At 36.6% G+C, this 17,687-nt stretch overlaps 2 protein-coding genes across 2 annotated transcripts; both read right to left on the reverse strand.

The window, feature by feature from the left end:
- Window positions 1–727: 727 nt before the first annotated feature.
- On the reverse strand, window positions 728–1,663 carry LOC105822054 (olfactory receptor 51B2-like). Its single transcript, XM_012658987.1, has one exon. It carries the CDS (start codon window positions 1,661–1,663, stop codon window positions 728–730), a length of 936 nt encoding a protein of 311 aa, XP_012514441.1.
- An 8,226-nt stretch (window positions 1,664–9,889) lies between these two features.
- LOC105822060 (olfactory receptor 51B2-like) lies at window positions 9,890–10,818 on the reverse strand. The gene is given in 2 exon segments (XM_012658994.1): window positions 9,890–10,026; window positions 10,029–10,818. Coding segments are annotated over 2 exon segments (927 nt in total).
- Between the last annotated feature and the right edge of the window lie 6,869 nt (window positions 10,819–17,687).

The raw sequence follows: 17,687 nt of genomic DNA on the forward strand, positions 1-17,687 counted from the left end.
AACATATAAGAAGTGCCTCTATTCAGCATTTAGAGAAAACACAGGATAAAAGAAAACAACACATGAAATGAACTAATGGAAAATTTATGAATTCAGGGAGACTACTGCAAACTTTTATAAATGGCATTGTATCATTTCAGAAAATTTTAAAAAGTTCCTTCAAAAAGAGTGGTTTTGGGATATAGTACAGTTCCACTGCCCTTAACCCACATTCTAGAATTCCTGTTTATATTGCCACAAAATGGATCTGAAATTGCACGTGTTTCCTTATGCAGGCTGTGGTAGCACTAGGCTGCCCACTTAATTTGGCCTCTTCTGAAATGGTGCTTTCACTTCTTATAGACATTGGATCAAAATTGCCCTATCTTTCCTGCTTAATAGGGTATGTAGCTATGTTCTTTATCTCCAAATTCAATTGCACTCCACTTTCCTAGCATCTCTTGGTACATAGGTAGATGGATAGATAAATAGAAAGATAGATCTCTCTCCACCTATATCTTTATATCTATATGTTAATGTACGAATAGATCTATATTTATCTGTTTATCAACCAATCAAATGATAGATATATTCATTGCATTTCTGCTCAACTTAGCTTGTAGCTTTATGTAATAATTAACGTCTGTCTAACACAGATAATAGAGATGTTGGGTATAAAGCCGATATCTCTTACAATTAGGCAAAAGTTTCAGAAATTCTGAAGATCTCGAAATTTTGAAATAATAGCTCAAGATCTAGTGTGCCCAGAACATAGATGAATGATACTTTTTTGAATCTGCTTGATCTTGATGCTGTATATAATGGGGTTCATGAGTGGGGGAAAGAGAAAGTAAACATAGCTCATTGTAATATGAACCACATGTGGTGTATGGTTTCCAAACCTATGGATGAAAGTCAGGCCGATCACAGTGATGTAAAATACCAGGACACAGCTAACATGGGAAACACAAGTGTTGAGAGCTTTAGCTTGCTCCTCTCTGGAGGCAATGCCCATAACTGTCTTAAGGATTAAGATATAAGAAAAGACAATGATCAGAGCATCTAGGAAGAAAGTCACGGCAACCAGAATAACTGGGTATAAGCGATTAAATGTAATATCGGCACAGGCGAGTTTCATGACATCTTGGTGGAGGCAAAAGGCATGGGAAAGAGCATGGGAACGGCAATATGGGAACCAATAGAGTGGCAGGATTGGGGGCACAAGGGATAAAAAGCCCCTCAATAGAACCCCCAGCCCTATCTTCATCATCCTGGAATTGGTAAGGATAGAGTTATACCTCAGAGGGGTACGGATGGCAATAAAACGATCATAAGCCATTGCAAGCAAGATACCCGACTCCACAATGGAAAGAGAGTGGATAATGTAGGCCTGCAAGAAGCAGGCCCCGTGGCTCACCTCCCTGTGATTCACCCATAAGACACCCATCACAGTAGGCATCGTGGTCAATGTCACTGTGAGGTCTGTGCCTGCCAGCATGGCAAGGAAATAATACATGGGTTCATGAAGAATGTGGTCGCACTTGATAAGGTAGAGGAGTGTGCCATTGCCAAGCATCACAGAGACGTAGGCAGCAAAGAAGGGGATGGCGATCCAGTGATGAGCGGCCTCCAGACCTGGGAAGCCAGTCAGCAAAAAGGGATCCCCACTAATATTGGACCACATAGTGTGTCTCCAGGGAAAGAGCAGATTTATAAAAACTATTACCCCCCAAACTCAACTTATTCAGTTTGCACTACTTCCTTGTGGGACTTTATCACAATACTCATATTTAGAGATAATTAATTAATATATGCATGGTTATGGAACTATCATCTTTTAAAAAAGCAGTAGAGATTTATAGACTATTCTAGGAATGAGGAATAAAGATATTTTCCTAAACTATAAATAGTATTAGGTTAATAGTTAAAATTTTTCAATAAAAAAAACACATTTTAAAAAAAAATAACATCATGCCCCATTTTGGGTTGTATGCTATACAATGTTTGAAGCAATAATGATAATAAAAAAGATGGCAAATATATACAATGAAATAATGCTTTTGCTTAGCTAAACTGCTGTTTTGTTTGGTTGCAGATGTTTTTTCATACATTTAAACTTGATTTTAACTTCGTATTTCACAAGCATAATACAAATAACATGTTGGTTAGAAAGCTTTGTTTAGTTTTGAAATTCAATGTCAATGTTTAACAGAATTCTAACAAAAGCCATGTAACCTCTATGTAGAAAAATAGATAAAGGTAGATGATGCCGCATTTAGCCTAAAAATATTCCCCATGTTCCTAAAGTCTATCCACGGATACCACTAAAGAAACTTCAAACCTGTCTTGACACATTTGTTGACATAAAAAATTCGATGCAATAGGTGGGTATTAGCCAAGCCAGGAGAGATATATTCCACTACACAGACCTCAGGAAAATCTTTTTATCTTCTATTGACTGCATCTAACAGAGGAGAGAGGAATCATTCCATTATTTCTGTTCCTGGCACTCACCCACTCACAGTCTTGTTGATAGAATATGAACCTGTTCCTGCCCTATTTAGGAACTTGGTCCAAACACTTCCTTCTCAAAGACTGTTCAGGAAGCCAGGTTAGAGAGTTTATATATGTGGAAATCACCTCCACAGAGAGTCATCTTTCCAGATACTCAGGAGACTGAGTGACCTTTCTTCCCTCTCTGCTCTGCCTTGGAGGAGCAGGGCCACTCAGCCAAAGTCCTCAGAACTTACAGGTATTTCCTAAAGGATGGGTGAGGAAAACTGGAAACTGAAATGCCACAGAGGTGTGGAAATGTCAGAGCTTACCTATGGAATTCCTCAGGATTCTAAACATCAGCATATAGTAAATCAAAACATGTCCTTCTTGTTGACTGTGACAAGAGTCAAAGGGATGCCACTTGCATGCAGGGTGACATGTATCTTTATTTGTCCTAGAGTTTATGAATTCTAATTGCATTTTGTCTTTCCCATTTCTATGGAAAAATCAGTTTTGATCCACAGGAACATCAATGAATCTGTTAAGAGCCATGTGAATAAAGGCTATCATATAATTTTGTCTTAAAATAACTTAGTTTATATTCAGGAGATTGCCCATTTTATGCCAGGTTCAGAGTGTTGAACTTGTCCCTTTTTATTATCAGAACTGAAAAATCTACCGAGTTGTAGAAAGAAATATTTACCACGAATTACATAGCATAATCATCACTACATGAATGCTAGTTAGTATGCTATGGGAAATACATCAAATATATCTCTGAGGTCAGTAAAAATTTCCCAGAAGGATGCTACTTAAGGTATCTCTTTGCTCAGAGACAAGTGCAGGCTTTAGTTTTTCATTCTGTCTTTTTCTTTGTGTCTGTGTCTAATTCTCCAGATCCGAGGTTAACTTTCATACCTGCATTTAGATAAAAGGTGGACAAATCCTTATTGGATTTGCTTGGCCTTGACGCTATAGAAAATAAGATTCACTAAATGAGGAAAGAAGAAGTAGACATAGCTCATGATGTGGACCACCTCTGACACATTCTTCCCAAACCTGCGGATGAATGTCAGACCAATCACCATGACTTAGGAGATGAGAACACAACCAATGTGGGAGACACAGGTATTGAGGGCATGGTGGATATAAAGCCCCTCAGAAAAACTCCCACTGCTGACTTTACCACTTGAGTATTGGAAAGAATGAAATCATATTTCAGAGAATTGCGGATGGCAATGAAATGATCATAGGCCATCAGAAAGAGTTTACAGATTCTAAACATAATGGGAGCGAATAAAGTAGGCCTGCAAGAAGCACCCCATGTGGCTAAGTTCCCTGTGATTCACACACAAGACGCTCACAACAGTAAGCACAATGGTCAATATCGCCATGCTGTCTGTGCCTGCCAGGTGGTGAGGAAATAGTACAAGGGTTGATCGAAGACTTTGGTCATCTTTGATGAGACAAAAGAGCACGATGTTGCCAAGAAGCACAGAGAAATAAATAGCAAAGAAGGGGATGGAGATCCAGTGATGAGCTTCCACCAAACCTGCGACGAGTCAGCAAAAAGGAGACTGCACTAACATTGGGCCACAAAGTGTGGCCATGTCCATAGGTGGACAGTGGCTGTCTTGACACTTTGAAACCAGGAAACCAGACGTTTCAATGGTAACATCACAGTAGCCTCATCACAATTTTCCTACTTGGGGAAAATTAATTTGTATGATCAATTTGACTCTGTAGCTATTTTCCTGCAGAAGAAGAGTAGGCATGTGCAGGCTGTATTAGCGACGAAGAATGACGATCTCCCCTAATGAGAGAAAAATATTAAGTTAATGCTTATATTTTTCTCAAATTAAAAGGAAGGTTTTAATTAATTTTCACTAAAATAGTAGGTACCACTGTTGTGTGGATGCTTAAAAATTATTTACAACAGTGATAACAAAAGAAAACAAGATAAATAAATGCAAATGTATAATAATCTTGTTTATCTCTTTTCTTGCTATGATGGTTTACTTTTTGGACATGTTTAATTTTGCTTCTAATTTTATATTTCACAATTATGATAAAGAGAGCTTTTTTAGTTAATAAAATTTTCTTTGTTTCTTTCTGAAATTGAATGTCATTGTTTTACAGAACATAAGATGCATCCCCATCATTTCCAATTAATTACTTTGTCACTGCAACAGTTATCCTTTTCCTTGAGCGTGGCTACCACAGGTGTGGGCTACAGACTAGCCACAGCAAAATGCATGGAGACTTTCAGACATGCAGCTTAGACCTTACTTTCTCTACCTCTTGAATCAAAATTTCTGTTATATCACGATCTCAGGTGATTCAAGTGCACACCAATGTTTGAGAAGCACTGCTCTAACTAAGCATTTCATATCTAACACAGCTATGGAGGTAGAAATCTTCTGATTCTTCTACCTGGGTAATTCCTTCATTAATTTTCTTTGAACATCCTCATATAATTTTGTATTGTTCTTCCACCATTCATTACTTTTCTTTCTGCCTTTTACACTTTCCAAAATCACTGACAATTAAATGTGTAGATTCTTCCTCTATCTCTTCTTATCTCTAAATGCTTTTCCTTCAACATTGCTTCTGCCTAATGAAGTGCTGCAGCTCTGTGACTGGGTAGCATTCTCATGTTGCCACAGCCTGAGGATACCAGTCATCTCCACTATTTCCATTTTCTTGTTTGTCATAATCTGAAAATAAGAATCATATTACTTGCTCTGCTACAGTCTTATTTTACCACAAATTCAGAAGCCTGAAGTCAAATTTCCAGCACTGAGCATTCTCCTTTATAAAATGGCCATAGTATCACAAATGAGTCAGAATTAGGACAAATCACAAAGAATATAACTGTCATGGGAGGAAAAGCTTTTATTCTACATCTGTAAAGGCTTGGTGCTCATTGAGATTGAAATCACCAATGCTACAAGTCTCTGAAAATTAAACACATCGAAATGATACAGAGGACTAAGTTATGACAATTGCACAAACATTCTATCTCTGAAAGCTGTTTCATGCTTAATAATACGGATGGGAGAGCAGTCATTACTGCATGAATGTTAGTGTGCTGTGGGGAACATCAAATTTATCTCTGGGATCAGGGAAAATTTCCCAGATGAAATGTCACGTAGGCTGAGAATTGAAAAATGAGAAGAGATATGAATATGAATATAGTGGTTTTTGGTGCTATAGGTCATTAATTCCATGAATGGAGAGAAATACAAACAAATACATTTTTTAAAATGTTCACTGGTCATGGGACAGGATAAAATATGATGAATTCAAACCAAAATAGTTTTATATTGAATGTGTTCAAAGAATCATAGCATTGCTGAAACAGCAAGACATGAGAGAAAGCTTAACAGAAAAATAAATCGGTTATAGCAGGTTCTGATCACAGAGGGTCTTACAAACCTTATAAAAACTTTTGACATAAGGACAATGAGTGTACAATAAGAAATGGTGTGGTTGCTTCCATTTAGGGTCACTACGGCTATAGCATGAAGAAGACATGGGAAAGGGGGCAGAATATAGAAGGACGTCAGGATATAGCAATGCACATGCGAAATGGTGTTGGCGTGGTCGTGACTAGGTATTGTCAGACAGAAGTGGATGGAAGAGAGAATCTATGACTTAGAAAGAATAGAATGGGTGATTAATTGAAGGTGGTAGGTTAAGGAGAAAGAATCACAAGAGATGACATCTGCATTTCTGAATTTAGCTGAATGGATATTAATTCCACACGTCTATAGGGATCAATGGAAGAGAATAAGTTTATTCCCGAATCAACAGTGAATTATTGATTGACCCTTTTACATTAATTATTTGTTTACATTCTGAACTTGGAGAAAAGAAGATCATTGGTTTTGGCATTCTATGTCTATAAATATTCAGATAGACATGTCTCTTCTTTTGTGAGTCTTGAGTTTAGAGAATAAATATGAGAGCAGGACAAGGGATTTGAGATAGATCAATAATTAGATTTGGCTAGATGTGGTGTCTCATGCCTGTAATCCCAGTACTTTGGGAAATCACAGCTGGAGGATCGCTTAAACCCAGGAGTTCCACACCAGCCTGGGCAACATAGCCAAATCGTGTATATAGAAAATATAAAATAATAATAATAATAGATTAAATTAGAAAATTTATATCCAGGTACTAGAATTAATTATTAAGAGCATGGGTTTTGACCCAGACTAAGCGTGAACCCTAACTCTCCTTACGGGTTCAGTGTCTTTACACTCTCAACACCTTAGCTTCCTCATCTACAAAATGGAGATGATAGTTGTTGAAAGGATTGTTGTGAGGCCTAAATAAATATGCTGAGGAATTATTTTAAACATCAAAGAATTAACTTATCTTAGTGTTTAGCAAAGCCCTGGCAATATTAGGAGATTAAGTAAAGGTAGCTTTATTTTTTACTCTATTCCAGAAGAGTGAAAAGCCTGTGATGGACTGAAAATGAAGAAAAAGAATATAAAATAATGGCAAGAGAGCTTCTGAAAATTCAAACATAGGCTCAAATGAAGATATGAAAGTGAATTAAGATAGACAGTAATAGCTAATAGAAAAGCTAAAGTACTAGAGGTCCTGATTTTGCAGGAGATTGCTATATTGCAAATCATCAAGGGAGACAGCTGGAAGGACTATAATCATTTTCAGAGACTGTATAAATCCCTTAATAATATTTTTATTATCTGTATATTTCATTACATGACAGAATCATAAGAGGTAGTAACCTACCACCTGCCGATTATTCTTCTCCTGAACCATGTGACAGTTCACATTTGTCAAATATTCAGTTGTTCATTTCTCTTAATGTTAATAATATTAATAAAAATGAATATATACTAATAACATAATATACTTTCTCAAATATTTAGAGAAAAACTCTTACAATGTGCATTTTGTTATTCCTAATTGATAGAGATAACGGAGGGTCAGAGATTAAGTGACGTTCAAGGTGACAAAGGTTTAAGTGAAGTAGGCAGGAGTAAAGCTCCTATTTATCAAAGGCCACATTCTTTCTACTACAGTGTGCAATCTCTTTTTAAAAATAAGTTTTCTATATTTCTTAAAGAAAAATAGGTAAAAGTAAAATTATTTTAATAAAGAAAATGAGAAGGATTAAAGTTTTAGGCTTTTTACTGTATTAGAATTTCCTTCACGTCATAGCATAAACAGTGCTGTGTCATCTAGGAAGATTTGGATGGACAAAAAAAGTATGTACTCTAATAGGATTTTTTACATAAAAAATGTGATATGATAATCTGAATTGATTGTTAACTGCAATTACATTTAAATTAATATTCAACAACTAGAACCAAGAACTCAATCTCTACACCAACATGTAGGGATAACTTCACTAATAAATAAACATAGCTCCCTAAAACTTGCATCCTCTGTCTTGGAAATAGTACTATTCCCCAAAGTGATCAGCCCTCTTACACCTCTTCAGGGACACTCAAATATTGTTGTATTCCCATGCACTACATGCACAAGAAACCTGCCGATGACGCTGGCCCAACACTGTTTGAACCTCCTTACAAAGCCCGTCTTTCCTGAGTCGGAAAAGTTCTGCATCAAGGTCAGCAAATCAAGATGGGAAAATCTTAAATGGGATTTTCTGTTAAGAGTCTAAGATGCATAATAGGACTTCTGGGCACATTATAAGGAACAGAGGAAGCCACTGAAGATAACCAAATTTTAGGATTTGTATTTATATTCAATATCAAGTACTTGAGCATTGTAATCTAAGACAAATTTTCCCCTTATATAATTTATAGATTAAGAATCCAGTTTCACAAATAAATCAGTCTGAAAAAAGTGCTAGTACACAGTTATACAGAAACTTCTCCCAACCTCAATTTCTTAATAATTGCAAGGATTAGGATCCATTTCTATGTTGTTTGTCTTCCCAATTGGAGATTTTTCAGAGGATACCAGAGAAAATATTTGTTGCAGACATATAACAACTTTCTATTTTTCTCTCTGAAGATATATAAAGTATTTATGATCTATAAAGTATAGATGTCTCCTATTTTTCCTTTGGAATGATTATATATATTTTTTTCTCTCTTGAGTCCTAACAATTCCTTCCTCCTTTTAGGTAAGGGAAAAGTATATTTAAATCACTGGAAAAGTAAATTTACTCTTCAAAACTTCCTCCCTTACTTCCTTACAAGCTTATAGGAAGCTTGTCGAGTTTTCTGCTGTCAAGTTTTCTGCAAGAGGACATTCGTTGTAGAAAGACGTGAAGAGATATATTTACGTAAGATCTAGGCATCCTGAAATAAATGTATTGAAAATTTTCAAAATTTCCTTTAAAAATCCAATGTAAGTAATTTATGACTTTATTTGGAGAATATGAAATGCAAATTATGGCCCCAAAGAGTTCTCTAATTCTGCTGTCCCCAGCCCCTGGGCCATGGACTAGTACTAGTCAGTGGCTTGTTAGGAACCCGGCCACACAGCAGGATGTGAGTGGTGGGCAACTAGGGAAGCTTCATCTGTATTTACACTGCTCACATCACTGCATAAGCTCCACCTTCTGTCATATCAGCAGTGGCATTAGATTCTCATAGGAGGGCAAACCCTACTGTAAACTGTGCACGGTAGGGATCTAGGTTGCATGCTCCTTATGAGAATCTAAGGCCTGATGATCTTAGATGGAGCTGAGGCAGTAATGCTAGTGCTGGAGAACAGTTGCAAATAGAGGCTATCATTAGCAGAGAGGTTTGCATAACAAATATAATGCACTTGAATCATCCTGAAACCATCCCTCCACTCCCCACTATGGAAAAATTGTCTTTTATGAAAACAGTCCCTAGTGCCTAAAAGGTTGGGGACCGCTGCTCTAACTAATGCTAAAGGGTATTTAAAGAACATCGAGACTTACTTATTTAAAAGTAAATTTAAAATATTAATTTCTCACTGTTATCCTTATTATGAGAGTAGTGATAGGCTTAAAATTAGAATTCATGTCTAAATAAAATAATTATAAAATTATTTTTGTTACTTGTTATAAATATGTGTATTGCTATGAAAATGCATATACAAATATATGCACATGTGCACAGTGATGCAAAATATTTTTAAGAGATTATTTGTTGTACTTGTCCTTAGAATTTTAATAAGGTAAATACTCTCCAGGGGCATTTGAAGGAAGAAATTATGTAAGGACTTTTTCAATTCCATGTGATACTGCTCAAAGACCTGTGTGGGCGTCTTCTAGGATATGCCCCAACCTTACGGTAACATATTTAGCCCTTGTGAAAGAAGCCGTTTTCTAATCTATCATTAGTCTTTACTCAGAGAGGAGTTCGGGCTTTAGTTTTTTTTATTCTGTCTTAGTCTTTTTTTGTGTGTGTGTGATTCCTCAGATAGGAGGTTAACTTCCAAATCTGTGTTTAGAGAAAAGTTGGACAAAGCTATATTGGATTTGCTTGGTCTTGATGCTATAGATGATAGGATTCATTAAAAGAGGGAAGAGGAAGTAGACATAGCTCATGATGATGTGGACCACTCTGGTGCATTCCTCCCGAATCTGTGGATGAATGACAGACCAATCACCGTGACATAGAAGATGAGCACACAACTAACATGGGAGATACAGACATTGAGGGCCTTGGCTCTCTCTTCACCAGAAGCAATGCCCATGACAGTCTTAAGAATTAGGAGATAGGAGAAGAGGATGATTAGACAGTCTAGAAAAATTGTTAGAATTACAAGGTAAAGTCTGTTGAAAGATATATCAGCACAGGCTAATTTCGTGACTTCTTGGTGAAGGCAGAAAGCATGGGAGAGAAAATGAGAGTGGCAATGTGAAAATGAAAAAAGATGCACAATTACAGGCATAATGGATACAAAACCCCTCAGAAGAATTCCCACTCCTAACTTTACCACTTGAATATTGGTGAGAATAGAAGCATACCTCAAAGGATTGTGAATGGCAATGAAACGATCATAGGCCATTGCCAGGAGGTTACCCGATTCTACAATGGAAAGGGAGTGAATAAAGTAGGCCTGCAAGAAGCAGCCCACATGGCTAATTTCCCTCTGATTCAGCCATAAGACCCCCATCACAGTAGGCATAGCGATCAATGTCACCATGATGTCTGTGCCTGCCAGCATGGCAAGAAAATAGTACATGGGTTCATGAAGACTTTGGTCATCCTTGATGAGACAGAGGAGTGTGCCATTGCCAAGAAGGATATAGACGTAGACTGCAAAGAAGGGGATGGAGATCCAGTGATGAGCTTCCTCCAGAGCTGGGAAACCAGTCAGCAAAAAGGGGGCCTTACTAATATTGGGACACATAGTGTGTTCATAAATACAGAGCAGACTTCTTGAAAGTTTGAAAACAGGAACTCAGATTTTTCTTTGTAATATGTCACAGTAACTTTAATCACAATCTTCTACTTAGAAGTAATTTCTAGGTGTTGTAAGTTTGAGTCTGCAACTATTCTTATACAGAAGAGTAGACATACTCAGGTGGAACTAGAGATGAGAAATGATGTTCTTTCCCTAAATAGAGAAAAATATTGTTAGTGGTTAAAATTTTAAGAAATCGAAATAAAAAATTTTCATTAATATTTCTTAATACATCAGGCCCAACTGTTTTGTGTGTGTTTAAAAATATTTGCAACAACACTGGTGAAAAAACAAAGTAAATATATAAATATCAATAATAATCTTGTTTAACCATTTCTTACTGTGATTGCTGACTACCTGGGGATGAGTAATTTGATTTAAATTTCATATTTCACAATTATGATAAAGACATATTTTGAAAATTAAATAAAACTTTTCTCCTTTTTGTATTACAACATTATGCCTATTTATTTCAAAATATTGCAAGGGTACAAATGTTTTAGGTTACTTTGATCACTTTTGCAATACTTGAATCAGGGCTATCAGTGTGCCCATCAACCAAATGGCGTGCATTGTACCCATTAGGTAGGTTTTCACCCATCCCCTTCACCCTTCCCCCCGGATTGATTTCCACTGAGTTTTACTTCCCTTCTGAAATTGAACATCACTGTGTTATGGAGCACAACATGCATTCCCATCACTTCCAGTGAATGGCTTTGTCATTCCAACAGTTATCCCTTTACTTGAGGTTGACTGACAAAGATGTGGGCCACACTAGTCACAGTTAACAAGCATGTAGACTTGACAGACATGCATCCTCAAAGCATATCTCCTTCAACTAGAATCAAAATTTGCATTTTACCATGCTTCCTAGATCATTCAAGTGCACAGCAATGTCTGAGAAGCTCTGCTGTAAACATTTCATGTCTGATTCATTTATGAAGGTAGAAACATTTTGATTCTTCCACCTGGTTGATTCCCTCAGTCCCTTCAGATATCTCATACAATTTTTAAAAATTACTTCTCCCATTCACTGGTTCTCTTTCTGTTTCTTGTACTTTCCAAAATCATTTGACATAATTAAATGCTTGGATTTTTCTTCTGTCTCTTCTTATCTCTAAATACTTTTCCTTTAACACGTGCCTATTGATGAGCCATTGCAGCTCTGTGACTGGTAGCATTCTCATCTTCCCACAGCCTAAGGATGCCAGTCATCTCCACTATTTGCATTTTCTTGGTGTCCACAATCCAGCAGTAAAGAAGCATATTACCTGCTCCATTATAGTCTTATTTCATTACAAAATCAGAAGCCTGAAGTTAAGTCTCCAGCACCGAGAAATCTCCTTTATAAGATTGCCATGGTATCAAAAATGAGTCAGAATCAGAACAAATCCAAAGAATCCTGTATGAGGAAATGCTCTGATGCTACATTACTGACAGCATAGTGTTCATTGAGACTGAAGTCACCAGCACTAGGACTCTTCTAAATTTAAAGCACATTGAAATCATATGGAGAACTAAGTTATGATTATTAGAAAAATCATGCTCTACCTCTGTAAACATTTTAATGCTTTAAAAAATAGATGGTGATACCCATGCTATGGGCAGATAAAAAAAAAAAAAGAAAAACGTGGATGGGAGAAGAAAGTATAAGTGGCAGAGAAAGGCAGTTTAGAAGACATCAAATTAGTGAAACTGGATCTGAGGTGCAATAATAACAAAAAGACATAAGGTCCTGGATCTAGGTTAAAAAAATGCAGAATGATTAAACTAGATTTCCAAACTATAGATAGAGATTTTGTACATTTTTTGTGAATTTCTCCTTGAATGTTTATTAGGTCATAGCGGAAATTCGCAATAGAACATTACAAAAACAAAATGACATGTGTTTGGCTATTTTTATGAGGTGAAAAATGTTTGAGTTTTTCATATCTTTCCATAGCTCCACTAAATCATTAAAAATATGATAGAGAAGATTATAGTAGCTCTACAAATGGGAAAAGGAAGACATGTCTCTGACATTTTAGGAATGAAAAGAAAACACAAAACAAACCTGCCCAGTACTGGGAGGCCCCTCATATTTACCCAGAATTGGGTATGTAGAGCTTCAAGAAACACAGGATCCTATCATCAAACAGAGCCACTCTGGAGCAAGTTTCAGTAGAAACAGAACCATAGCACATGTATCCTCCCTAGCCTATGCTATGTAGCAAAATTCTTTGGCTATTTATTGACGCAGGTTAAGAAAATTCCATCAGAAGTATGAGAACAAGTTTTTTTGGATGGAGGAGGGGCAGCTCTGGCTGTGAAATTGATAGGCAGCTCTCAATTCAGTATACGTATTTTCTCTAGTGATTTCCTACAGTTCTTGGGGGCCCTGACTTATTAATATCTGATGAATTGTCCTTCCAGGGGTGCCTTATACATGAGGGTATAAACAACCTGTAGAAGCACCATTCCTCAATATCGTGCAGGACTAGAGAAATGATTACTACTTGGACTCAGAACAGAATTAGTGAACACATGCCACATGACTGCCACCGTGTTGACAGCTGGGAAGACTATTTAATAAGCAAAATCTATACTGAAGAAACTTTCAGTGTAGACTGAGCATTTCTAATTGGTCTTTATAATTTCCCTACAATTTTATGCTAAGTATTGTCCAGAAATGTCTCAGGAATATCTATAAAGCTGAAAGCATGAACAAAGCATACATCGTAGTCCTGCTCCTGGCCCCATTCTAGATGTTGTACTCAACTGTTTTTCCACATATGATACTTTTCTGGATGTAGATAATTAATGGACTGGTAGTGAGATTCTGCACAAGACACAAATGTTCCATGCAACACACACTCACATTAATCCATTGAAACAAGCCATCATGTTTAGTTGAAGAACATAACGTGACTTCACTTAACAGATATGGGGGAATTAAATGACACAGAGGGAACTTGGATGTATGTGGAAAGCACAGACACTAAATATTCTCTTGATTCAAAAAAAAACTAGTGAATATTAAATCTGTCGATCAGTCCAAATAAACGAGTGTACTGAGAAAAAATGTGATTCCTTCACCCACTCATTATCTGATGTCATACACCCCCTTTCTCCTGAAGGGGTTAGGTGCACATGATCCCTAGAGTGGAGGACCATGGTCTCAGGTTTTTTCCTATTGAGTACCATGGACACACAACATTCCTGATAGAAGTTCTTCTAGTAAACACACACAGACACACACAGGCATCAGTGTTTATCTCAAGGTCTGCTGTTTGATCTAATAAAAAGCTATAAGCCCTTACCCAGAAAAATGAGTGAGAACACACAATGCCATATATATTTCTAAGCATTCACAATCATTCCTGTGTTAATTCAAGGGTCCCAGGTTAAAAACCCCAAATCTAGCACAATTTCTTGAACACGTTTATTATAATGAAGGAAAAAAATAACCTGTGCTATAGTGTTTATCCCTTCAGCTGGGATCCTCACCTATAGGCAGGCCTCTGCAAACATTCTTCTATGCTTTTCTTAACTGAATCTAACATCCGAAGGGAGAGGAGCCATTCTATATTTCTGTTCCTGGCACTTGCCCATTCACACTGTTGGTGCTGGAGTAGGGACCTGTTCCTGCCCTATCAGAGGACTCAGAGCAGGAGACTCCCACACATAGCCTCCCCACAGGGCCTTGTTTGAAAGCTCATGTGTGTGAAAATGACCTCCCTAGGGTTACACCTTTCCAGACTCTCAGGAGACCCTTTGATCTTCCCTCCCTCTCTCCTCTGTGTGAGAGGAATTGGGGCACTCAACCGATGTCCTCAGGACTTTCAAGTGTTTCCCCAAGGATGGCTGAGGAAAACTGGAGACTCAAGTGCCAGCTCACGTAGGGATGCCAGGGCTTGGTTATGTGAGCTTGGGATGCTGAGCATCAGCTTTTAGGAAACCCATGTATGTCCCTCCCTTTGTTTATCTCAAAGATCAAGGGGCTACCAGGTGTCCTTGGTGGTCACATGAGCCTTTGCTGGTCCTAGTGCTTATGAATTCCAATTGCATTTCTGTCTTTCCTGTTTCTTTTGGAAATCAGTTCTGATCAACATGAACCTTAATGGATCTGTTAAAAGCCATGTGAAAGAAGGCCGCTGTATATTTTGTCTTAAATTCACTTTGTTTATATTCGGATCATTGCCCATTTTATGCAATGTTCATAGTTCTTTTCATTAATAGAGTTCAAAAATGTAGTGGGCACTAGAAAGAAAATATTAACTGTCAATTTACATAATGCCGTTATTGTTGTATGAATGTTAGTGTGCTGTGGGGAACACATCAAATAATTCTTTGGGAACAGAGAAAACTTCTCAGAAGAAATGCTACTTAGAATGAGAATTGAATAATGATAAAAGTTAAAATATTGCAGTTTTTGGTGGTGTAGGGTACTAGTTTCGTGCAGAGAAAGAAACAAAACCAAAAACAAACAAATACACAAATTTAAAAAGTGTGCGCTGGTCATGGGACAGGGTGAATTATGATGAATTCACACCACAATAATTTTAAACCAAATCTCTGCTAAAGAATAATGACATCACTGGAATAACCCAATATGGGAGAAACCTTGACTGAAAATAAATCTGTGGTAGCAGGTTCTGTACGGAAAAAGTTTTATAAACCAAGAAAGAAGTTTTAACATATGGGAAATGAGTGTAAAATAAGAAACAAAGTTGGCACCTATGATCAGGTAATTTTTCTTTAAAGGTCACTTTGGCTACTGTATGAGGATCATACTGGAAAGAGGGCTGAATGTGTAAGAAGAACATCAACATGCAGCAATACACATCCAAATGATATTGGTATGGTTGTGACAAGGTATTGTCAGTGGCATTGGATAGAAGCCAAATATTCACTTCATGCTTCTTGTTCTTAAAAATATCAATATTAATAAAAATGCATGTACATGTGTATATCAATAACATAATATTTTCAAGAGAGATTCTATGATTTAGAAACTGTAGAAGTGGGTGATTAATTCAAGGTGAGAAATTAAGGTGAAAGAACAGTGAGAGAGGACATCTGCGTTTCTAATTTTACCTGAATGGAGAGTAGTTGCATTGATGTCCACAGTGATCACAGGAAGATAATGACTTTATTCACTAATCAACAGTTATTTGTTTATTGACCCTTTTGCATTATTTTTGTAGGCTGAATTTGGAGTAAAGGAACAGAGAATATGTTTCAGCTTTTTTTTTTGTCTATAAATATTCAAATAGAGATGTCTCTTTTTCTGTGTGCTAAGAATTATAAAACGAGAGTCAAAGAGACTTAAGAACCACCAATAAATCGATTAGATTAAATTATATTAGAAAATTTTTGTCAGGTGACTAGATTAGTGGTTCAGCATGTGAGCTTTTATGCAGACTGAGCGTGAACCATAAGTTTCCTTACAGCTTCTGTGTATTTCCACACTCAACACCTTAGCCTCTTCACCCATAAAAGGAGGATGATGGTGGTTAAAAGGATTTTTGAGAGCATTAAATAAGTATGTTGAATAATTATTGGAAGGATCAAATGAATTAATTTATATTAGTGTTCAGCAAATTTCTGGCAATATTAAGAGTTTAAGTAAAGGTGGTTTTATTATTTTTTTCTAATCGACAAGAATAAAAAGCCTAGGATGGTTTGATTTTGAGGCAAAGGATAATAAAATAATAGCATGAGAGTCTCTGAAAATCCAAACCATAGACTCCAACAAAGATATGAAGGTAAATTAAGACAAAAGAAAATAGATCAGAGAAGAGCTAAAGTACTAGAGGTCCTGATTCTGCAGGAGATTGCTATATTGTGAATAATTGAGGGAGACAGCTTGAAAGATTATGATCATTTTCAAGGACTGTATACATCTCTTTATAAGATTCTTATTAATTGTATATTTCATCACATCGCAGGATCACAACAGCTATTAACCTTTCAGCTGCTGAACTATGTGACAGGTAACACTTGTTAAATATTCAGTTGTTCATTTTTGTTAATGTTAATATCATATTAACAATAATGGTATATGTGTATGTACCAATAACATAATATACTCTCAAATCATCAGAGAAAAACTCTTAAAACATGAATTTTGTTATTCCTAATTGATAGAGATAACTGAGGGTCAGAGATGTAGGGACTTGTTCAAGGTCACAAAGGTTCAAGTGAAGTAGGCAGGAGTAGAGCTGCTATTATATCAAAGACCACAATCTTTCTGCCATATTGTGCAACCTCTTTTAAGAATAAGGTTTATTATTCAAAGAGAAGTTGGTAAAAGTAAAATTATTGTAAAAAGGAAATGAGAATGATTGAAGTTTTAGCCTTTTTAACTCATTAGGCTTTTCTTCATTTCATAGCATAAATGGAATCTTTCCTATCTATGAAGACTTAAATAAAAAAGGTATGTACTCCAATAGAATTTTTTTTTAATTTGAGGATACTATGGGGGTATAAACATTTTGGTTACATGTAATGCCTTTGCCTCACCCAAGCAGAGCTACAAGTGTGCCCTTCCCCCATACAGTGCGCTCTGTCTCCATTTGTTGTGAGCTTACCCACCACCATTTCCCCATCTGACCAGCATCCAAATAATATTACTACCATGTAAGCAACTTAGTGTTGATCAGTTAGCATCAATTTGATGGCGAGTACATGTGGTGCATGTTTTTCATTTCTTGTGATACCTCACTTTGAAGGATGGGCCCAATCTCTATCTAGGATAATATAAGAGGTGCTAGTTCACCATTGATTTTTGTAGTTGAGTAGTATTCCATGGTATACATATACCACATTTTATT

Source organism: Propithecus coquereli, unplaced genomic scaffold (assembly GCF_000956105.1).
Source record: "Propithecus coquereli isolate 6110/MARCELLA unplaced genomic scaffold, Pcoq_1.0 Scaffold594, whole genome shotgun sequence".
Taxonomy (NCBI): domain Eukaryota; kingdom Metazoa; phylum Chordata; class Mammalia; order Primates; family Indriidae; genus Propithecus; species Propithecus coquereli.

What these genes read in the sequence shown, in the direction of transcription:
- LOC105822054 (XM_012658987.1), bottom strand. Translation starts at nt 1,663, where the DNA reads ATGTGGTCCAATATTAGTGGGGATCCCTTTTTGCTGACTGGCTTCCCA.